The sequence below is a fragment of the Coniosporium apollinis genome (assembly GCF_000281105.1).
Source record: "Coniosporium apollinis CBS 100218 chromosome Unknown supercont1.60, whole genome shotgun sequence".
Taxonomy (NCBI): Eukaryota; Fungi; Ascomycota; class Dothideomycetes; genus Coniosporium; species Coniosporium apollinis.
This window is the reverse complement of record NW_006913322.1, coordinates 110,253-119,894: the sequence shown is the minus strand read 5'-3', so window position 1 is coordinate 119,894 and position 9,642 is coordinate 110,253. Positions and strand designations below refer to the sequence as shown.

General features: G+C 38.1%; 1 protein-coding gene across 1 annotated transcript; it reads right to left on the bottom strand.

The window, feature by feature from the left end:
- Nucleotides 1–8,870: 8,870 nt before the first annotated feature.
- W97_08687 (uncharacterized protein) lies at nt 8,871–9,158 on the bottom strand (the record flags this gene model as incomplete). The annotated part of the gene is made up of 2 exons (XM_007786554.1): nt 8,871–8,996; nt 9,048–9,158. The coding sequence occupies 2 exons, from the start codon at nt 9,156–9,158 to the stop codon at nt 8,871–8,873; spliced, it is 237 nt and encodes a 78-aa protein (XP_007784744.1).
- Between the last annotated feature and the right edge of the window lie 484 nt (nt 9,159–9,642).

Here is a 9,642-nt window from a genome sequence, read left to right as displayed (position 1 = left end):
TTTCTTCTACTGCCTAAACTTCTTTTTCTTCTTTTCCTTTTCCTCTATACCTCTTACTGCCTCTTTTTGTCTTATATCTCTTTTCGTCTCTTCTACTTCTTCTTCTCCTTCTCCTTCTTCTTCTTCTCCTTCTCCTTCTTCTTCTTCTCCTTCTCCTTCTTCTTCTTTAACCCCCTTACAAACGTTATACTTCTCCTTCTCTTCTTTATATTCAACCCTATCCATCTATCTATCTAAATACTCGTCTAATACCGCCCGCCTATAACCCTTAACCGCCTTCTCGCTACTACTAATATACTTCTTTACTAACTGCTTCTCTTCTTCCGTCTACTCCCTCTCTAACTACTTGCTTTCTACTCTATCCTCTACTATAATTACCTTACTCCTTCGCCTATCTCTTTCTACCCTACTACTTTTCTATATATAATCTAATAACATCTAGGGCTAGTCTGTATACACGATATACTAGATATCTAGTATATTAATACCTATACCTAACGCGTTTATTACTATAATTACTTATTACTTCTCTATTCTAAAGTCCTTTAATATAGCCTCCTTACCTACCGCATTATAGTAAAATATGTTGTAACTTAATGCTTCCGCGATTATCTTTAACTTTATTATTAAGTTATAATATACTACTACCCTCTCTATACCCTCTACATCCCTTACTTTCTTCTTAATTAATACTAAAATAAACTTCTTCTTATCTGCCTTTCTACTAAACTCGCTAATATCTACCACCTAATATACTACGTTCTTTCTTGTTATCTTCTCCCTAAATATCTTAACTAAACGCCTATTGAAATGTATTCTCTTATATAACTTCTTCTTCTTGTATAGTGGTAATATTACCGTTAATAAAACTATCTACATCTCCCCTATTACTAGCTTGCCTAACTACTGTATCTACTTGCAGAATGTATACGTCCGGTTTAAAATAATATAGTATTTATTAATAATAATACGGTCTAGCTACTAGGTCGCTTTTAATTAGTTTAAAAATATAGTGAAATTCTTACTAACTACTAACTCGGGTGTTACTAATACTACTGCGGCTGTATCTAGCTAATAGCGCTCTTTCTACTTCTCGTATAATATACTAACCTTTTTATATTATCTCTTTATATCCCCTCGCAACGCGATTAATAGCACTACTACTACTATTATCCCGCTATCTTACCCTACCTATACCGGCAATATAAATACTAAACTCTTACCTCCCCTAGTTAGTATTACTACTACTACTAGGCTCTCCCCCGCCGCAATCGCCTCGACTACCTCTTTCTAAATACTATAGAATTCAGTCTCCTTCTTATCTATTATCTGCCGCAACTCTATCTTAGCGTTAATTTTCTATAACCTCTTCCACCTCTCTATCTATTCTTTATTCGCTTTAATATTAAATAGCGCCTACTTTCTTTTACCTATCGCCTACTATTTCTCTTTAACCTTAATAGCCGCCGAACTAAACCCTAAAAATTAATACTAATCTATACTTAACGTCTAGAACTACTATCTCTTATCTATAACCGCCCTAAACTACTCTATAATTGCCTGGGCGTAAATTATACCTGTAATATATAATATATACTCTACCTACTCATCCGCAGTTGCTGCTACTATACTATTCTTATCCTATTTCTTACTATTATCCCCTTCTTCCCTCTTAGACTAGTGGAACGCCGTTACTCTATATATAAACTACCTATTAATGCTAATTGTAATATTCTAGTATAACTAAATAGTTAACTCCTATTCTAATCTAACTATACTCTTGCGCTTTATTACCTTCTGTATTCTCTTTAATATCTACTTCTTACTATCTATATCTGCCGGCTATATATGCGCTAATATAATATTCTTCTTCTATACTATCGCTTCAATCTGCTACTAGAATAGTAATACTAACTATAAATACTATACTAATAACTCGCTAACCTCTATAGGCAAATACTAGTATATAATCTTAATATTACTACTTAATATATACCCCTTATAATATCTTATCGCGAATACTACTAATTTATTCTTAATAAAAACGTTCTAGTGTCCGCCCTTAGTAGTATTACTATACCGGATGCTTAAAATCTCTAGTCCCCTTCCAGGCTAGCCTCTAGTAATATGTGCTAATACTAATAACTTCTCCCTAAACTCGGCCACCTATAATATATACTTCTCTATAGCTACTCGGTTGATTTCTAACTCGCTACCTAGCTTTAAAAACTAGTTATAGATAGTAGTGTCTTGTCTAACCTAGTTGAATAACTACATCTCCCTATTAACTAGTAAATAGCTGTAATAGTTCTATAAAAAACTCCATCTAGGCCGCTTATCGGTTAGATTATTACGTAATAACTACTATAGGATCCGCGGCACCTCGCTAACATGCTACTTATTACTAAATAATAATAAATTCTTAACTAATAACTATTAAGTCTCTGTAACTAACCCGTGGACTATACTACGGAACTAGAGTATAGTAAAATATAAATTCTTATATAATAACTTATTATATTCCTTTTAGTCGATATAACTAGCCGATATTATGTTATAATAGATCTTTAACCTATATATACGCAAATCTAATATCTACTATATTAGGCTGTAGCTTCTTTAGACTATGAATTTGTCTATTATTATTATAATAAACTCTAAACACCCGGGCCTGCAGGCTCGTGCTACTACTACTACTACTACTACTAAATTAGCGCTACTATTGCTATTATATCCGCTATTACTATTAAACTTATTATTTTAGAATAGCTCTAATAACTCTAACGCCTGCTAGATAATTATAAAATAGGAAACTTTAATGACTATAGACAAAATTAGTAGATACAGCTCCAGCTCTTTCTAACCGCCTTTCTTAACCCTTAAAACAGCTAATATATAAACTAACACGCTATTATATTCTTTGCGGCTAATAGTTTAATTTAATAACTAGATGCAAAATTCTAAATATGCTCTTTATATTACTATTAACTTCTCTAGCTAATCGTTCTACTTATTCTCCTTATTCTAGTTTTAGGCCTCTTTGTTATTATTACTATATTTACTACTATCGCTATCTTCGCCGTCCTTAATATTCTCCTTCTTATTCTTCTCTTCCTTCTTGCTATTCTCCACGTTCTTAATATTCTTCCCCTCCTCCTTCCTACTAACTTTCCGCTCTACTTTCTTTACTAATACCTTCTACGCCTCTTACTATCGGTGGGTGAACCGGTACTTAGAACTCTACTAATTATACTCTTTCTATATTTAGGCAAAAAATATTAATATCTACTTCTATAGCCGAATATAATTGCCGATCGACTTTTTATCTATATATAACTATAATAGCTAGTATCTTATCTAGTACTTCTCTATCTAGATTACCTCTAACTATATAAATACACTAACCCGCTTAATAATAAATATCTAGCTAATTCTCGCTAATTTGTCTATAGCTTCCTAAATCGCTCTTTTTATAGATTTATTAGGCTCCTCTTCTACCTCTCTATAGAACCTTCTATTCCTATCTAGCTCTACTATAGTCGGCTCCCTAATACAATCTAATAACTCTAGCCTCTATAATCCGCTTAAATATAGCTGCTACTATATATACTCTAACTATAGGTTTACCTTATTCTCTTCTCCTTCTTAGATAGTGTTATAGGCCTTCTTCTCTATCTTTACCTACTACGCTATAATTATGTTGCAAACCTACATCTATAATACTTCGCCGCTAGCTACTAGCTCCTACTATCTACCTTCTAGAGCCTCTTCTAGCTAACGCATCTTAAAATACTGCAATTTATATTAGCGGGTAGAAAAACGCTAGTAATAGACTACTTTTATAGCCTTATGTATTTAGCTCTTAATTCTTAACCCTTTTGTCTTCCTAGACCCTCTACGTTTATATACTATAGACTACTAATACTCCTTACGCTAATACTTCTTTATACTACTCAAATCCTAGTAAATATAATAGTAATAAGCTGGGTCCAACTAGTATAACAACCTATCCTAGTGTAATAATAACTAGCTAATCGGCTAGTCGATATAATCTAGTATCTACATCTTACTAGAATATATAGTTAAACCTAGCTACTCTTAGATGCGCTCTGTAATTAAAATAGCTTTCTTACATTCTACTCTATAGTCCCTACCTTGCAAATAGCCCTTAATCTAATCTAACTATACCGCATATTAGTATTCTTTATAAGTAACTAATTGATACTTGGCTAGATACTCGAATAACTTATTCTTAATATCTATTTCTACTATAACTCTACTTTAATGCGCTTTTTAAACTTCTTATAATGCGATTAATACTTGCAAGCTAATAGGTAACAGGATTTATATAGCAGGCTATAGGCAATATAAAATAGAAGTATTATAAACTAACCTAGTAATTCTCTATCTATTGCCTTTTTAAAGGCTCTTTGTCTTCTTCTATTACCTCTAGCTCTAAAGGCCGCTTTCTAGGCCCTAAGAATACCTAGAATCTAAGAAAGATATACTATTCTTTATTAACCGCCCGATACTCTACCCGCCTTGCTATAATATATCCTAGCGCCTCTTCTAGGCCTTAAGTATAAACTATTCCTACTATCTATAAGCTATATATTACCTACTTATCTGCTAGCTTCTTATCTAAACTATAGTCCCGCTTAAAGCCGCCGTATTTAAGATACTAGCGCGATATAGTAATAGCTACATATTAGTATACTATAATATTAAGATATATCTCTAGGTAGACCTTTATCTCTCTATATATAATAGCACTTAGTCTAGTGCTATTCTAGCTCTCTATCCCTTTTAGCTATAGGAATAGAGAAGGCGGATTCTTCTACTAGTGGACTAGCACGTTAAGCTTCTACTAGAACGGAAGAACAAGCTAGAGGTAGTATACAAGCAGCTTACTTACCTCCCTAAAAGGTACTAATAGATAATCTTTATTAATCTAGTGATACTATATTCTTTATAGTAGCTAGTAATAGTGCTAACTAGACTCTCTTCTATAGAAATACTCCTATAGTGCCCCTATACGGTATTAACGTACTATAGGCTTACTAGCTCGGTCCTACAAGTAGGCTATTCTAAAGTAAGGTGGATAAGTAGAAGCAACTGCTCTAAGAAGCTATTAACCTTTAAGAAATACTTCTTTACAGCGTCTTTCTTCTAGTAGATCTAGTTCTCCTTTATTAGGTCTAGTAGCTCTCTACTTAACTAATTGTTTTCTGTAATATAGTTAAGTAGCTACCTTTTACTGCTATTCTCTAGCTACTACGAGTTGCGGGTATCCTTTAAGAAGTTCCACCCCTTCCTATTATTACTATAATTATTCTAGAGACGGTAGAGCTAGTAGATTAGTATAATAGTCTTGCGGCGTTCTTTAGGATATAGAAGTAAGAGCTCCTTTAACTACTTCTAAGCTAGTTGTACCTATACTACTATAAAGTCTCTAAACTCAGCTATCTATAGGTTGATATCTCTATAGGTTACCGTCTCTTTATCTTCCAACTAGCTAATATAGCCTAGACTTATAGTACTATTTAAGACTTTCTTTATATATACTTAGAGCCGGCACGCCTAGTAAAAAGTAGACTAAGAACCTCGCACTATAAAGCGGTCTCGCATATTATTAAGTATATTTAATAGGTACTCAATATTGCTTTTATCTGCGGCAAGTATAGCTCTCTATATAATAAGTATCTGGGCTATCTTAATAAACTTAGATAGGTAGGGCAAGTATATGTAGAGTTCTAAGAAGACGCCTCTCTCCTTCTAGTTAATACCTAGTACAGCAAGAAAGCTAAGTACGACGCTCTTAAAGTAGCTTCCCCTAAGATTATAGTCTAGGAGTGATATATAGAGTAGAAGGTAGTTTCTATCTAGTTCAACCTCCGCGTCTCTCTTAGCCTTCTCCTTCTAAGGTTGCAAGTCTCCTATAGCATCTAATACTAAAAGCTTACGGGTGTAGGATATAGTGCGGCCTAGATAAAATAACTATAAGGTAGTAAATTAATAGGGTAGCTATATTAGCTAGTTAGACTAGCTAGTCTAGTAGGCGAAGTAGAAGAGGCGCTCCTAGAGGCTCTTATATTCGCAGAACATCTACTTCTACAGCTTAACTATAAGTATATACTCCGAGCTCTTTAAGCTACTATTAATAAAGCTATTAATCTTTACCTAGTTGAATATACCGATCCTATCCTTATAGATAGATGTATACACCTTCACTACTATACAGTCTAGGCTCTTAGTAAGTAGTTATAAGAGAGGCTTAGTAGTAGGATTTAGTATATAGCTAAGAGGTACCACCTCTATAAGATTAAGGCTATTAAAGTAGTAAGACTACTATATTATCTTAAGCTAGGGCGAGACCTCGGTCTTAGTTACCTAGTTATAGTATACTCTTATAGTAAGCTTAAGGTTGCGTCCACTCTAGTCTAGCTCCCTATTAATTATTACTTAGAGGAGCTTATTCTTCTAAAGAGAACTAAGCTCTTTTTAGTAAAGAACTAGGCTCTATAGTTCCGCTAGTAGTATAATGTAGAAGAATAAGCTTTAGAGACTAGATATAAAGTATTATTAGTAGTGCACCTCTTACTAAAGAGTATTAGAGTCTTTCTTGCTAGAATCTTTAGAGATCTTATACTAAGCGCCCTGGCGCTATAGAACCGCCCGGTAGGAATTAAAATATTACTATATTATCTTCTTACTACCCTTCCAGCTACTATATATAAGCGGATATTGATTGCACTAAATACTATAATAGAGCTTGAGTCCTAATAGAGAGAGGGAGTCTAGAAGTAGTATCTTAATAGTAATATAGTGTAAATTAAGGACGCTATACTTCTTAAGTAACAACTCTATAAGCTTTTTAATAGCTGACTCTAATCGTTTACTAGGCTTATACACTTAAGTATATTCTCTATACTTAGTAAGGAGGTGGGCGTAAAGATAGGCTGGCGCTATAGTAGAAGCGTAAGGCTTATATATAAGTATGCTATAGGTATATATAAATTTAAAGAGGTCTATTAGGCACTACTCTAAGTTATCTATAGTATAGGAAGAGAAGCGGATAAAGAAACATTAGATTAGGTAAGTCTACCTAAGAGAAAGCGAGTAGTAGACGCATTAGAAAATAGAGAGCGTAAGTTAAGTATAAGAAGGGTAATCTTAATAACGCGAGGCACGCGAGGCACGCAAGGCGCGCGAGGCATGCAAGACGCGCGCGCCGCTAAGTAAGCAGCTATTAAGGAGGAGGCGGGATGATAGGTAGCCGGAGTAGTGAACGGACCAAAGGCGGTACCATTAGTGCTAAGGGCTATAGCCTTTGAAGGAACACTAAAAGCTAGCAGCGACGGTCGGACAATTTGAGGGCTATAAATAGCGACCGGACGATAATACAATATTATTGTAGCACCGGTTAGCGCGGACGATGCCGTAGGATCGGTGGAAGATATGCGCTAAAGGTGTGGAGGCGGTGCGGGGGAGGAAAGGCAGGAAGGAAAGGAGTTGGAGGAGGGAGAACGGGGGGTAGAGCTGATTTGGAGGCAGGGTGGATTCGCTCCTTTATCCTAGGCAGTTACCACAATATTTGTAGCTGTATGTAGCGTACCTACACCTTGAACAAAGATGTAAGATCATACAGCGTCACAGGACGCTATCAATGAGTTTAGCCGTGGGGTTCTTCCAGTCATGGCTCGTTGTTACAAACCAATCCGCCTGGAGCTCTTGGACGAACGCATAGTGACCCGTTATTGACGGTACAACTGCGCCCATCTGCTTTCGGGGCCTTCGGCTTCAGATCGTGTGTATCGAGCAAAGACCCTCCAGCTTCAGTGGTAGGCTTCTTCATTCTTTTCGCCTACAGCTCAGGACCCGGCGCTGAGCAGATTCAGTTGTCGATAACGGATATTTGACTAGGGCATCGGGATCAAAGCTAGACTTTTCGGCGATTGTCTTCTTAATAGCCATGAGAACCGGTTACTGCAACGTGAAGTCAGGATCATGCATATTGTTGAAGTTGCCGTCTGGCCCCTTTCTCTTTCTTCTTAGCGACCTCAACAGTCTTCCTGTCTGCAAGGCCCAGCGCTGAAGCCAAGTCAGGAAAGTTGAGCGGCAGTCCTTTTCCACCATGGAGTGGTGAGTAGCTTTTCGCCTTTTACTTCGCAGAAGACGATCGTTCTGTTGGACTCAATCGGGCTTGTAGTAATATGCGTCCGGAGGAGATACCGAAGTCACAACCACGTCTGTATCGGAGAGCTTTGATCAGCTTGAAAAGAGTGTCTCGAACGTTTTCCAGTCTTTTAGTATATGCCTCGTAGTTCGGTAACATGTCCTCTGCACCAGCGCTTTGCGGGCGGCGGCCACTTTGCGGGTGTCAAGCTCATCCGAGGGCTGGTGACTCCGCGGCCAAGCTCTTACTGCATGTGGCGTCAATCTAGAGGAAGAGCGGCTCGGCCTAGCGATATGACTGTATTTGGTCGTGTCGGTCTGGTTTCTGTAGCAGATGGCGACAGTAGACGGCATGCGATAGTGCGTTGTGCATCTGAGTTGTAAACTGAGGAGCCAGAGGCACCCAATGGCGAGCGAGGGGTTTTCAGCTGTTCTCTACTATCGCTCATAGCTCACTTGATCAAAATCGTAAATTCGCGTCTGGCATAACTTTGCTCGCAACACCGGGCTTCGGATACTCTTTCCCTCTGGAACGTATCGATTCCGGCTTCAATGAAACTCAGAAAGGCCGCTGTAAGGACTCCTGTCAACCTGGTAGGCTGGGTTGGGAGTCCTCATCCGATGGCGATGGCTCGGCGTCGTCTTCATTGAGCAAGTCATGCTTGTTCTTCTTCAGCTCATCCAGCAAAGACACCTTAGTAGCCGCCATCATGCGCCATGCCCTTGCCCTTGGCAGACAGAAAGTCAATAATATTGACTAGCGTCTCCACGACGGTCTCGACTTGAGTAGGGTCGCCAACTCCAACCAAAAGTGAGCCGGCCTATGCCAGATTAGCCCAGAACGGCCCAGGAAGAGCCAGAAATGTACATACTTTGGCTTTCTTCGCAGGACTGCCCGCATTGGAACCAGCATCCACACTCTTGCTCCCGCGAACGGGGGGGGGGGGCTGATGGGGGGGGGGACTCGGCTGCCGAGATGACATTGGAACGGTGGCGAATACGGACATTGACCATATCGGCAGCAATGCTCAGAGCCGGTGGTGAACTGCAGCACCGAGCTCGAACTTGCCAAAGTCAGGGCAAGAAGTATCCCAGCCTTTGAAAATATTTCCGATGGACTCGAAAATAGAACGAGATACGGCAGACACTCCGTCAGTTAGAACAGTTTGAAGCTTCTCCTTAGTCTTAAAATGTGATGATGCTCTAAGTATTTTGTCTTGAAATCGCTAGCGGATCAAAAGATGCGGATGTGGAATTGTTGAATGGGGATACCGAGGTCAGAGAACGTTTCCGATATGGCGATGTCCGTATCCTTTGGGTCATGAGTCTTCTTCAACTCGTCCAGGTAGTAAAGAAAGATGTACACTGTAGTGTAATTCGCCTTGACTTTCATGAATTACATCCCGGAGGGATCCGCTTAAGCAAGGCTAGTGTGTTATGTATCCGTGGTAAAGTGGTTATTTGAAA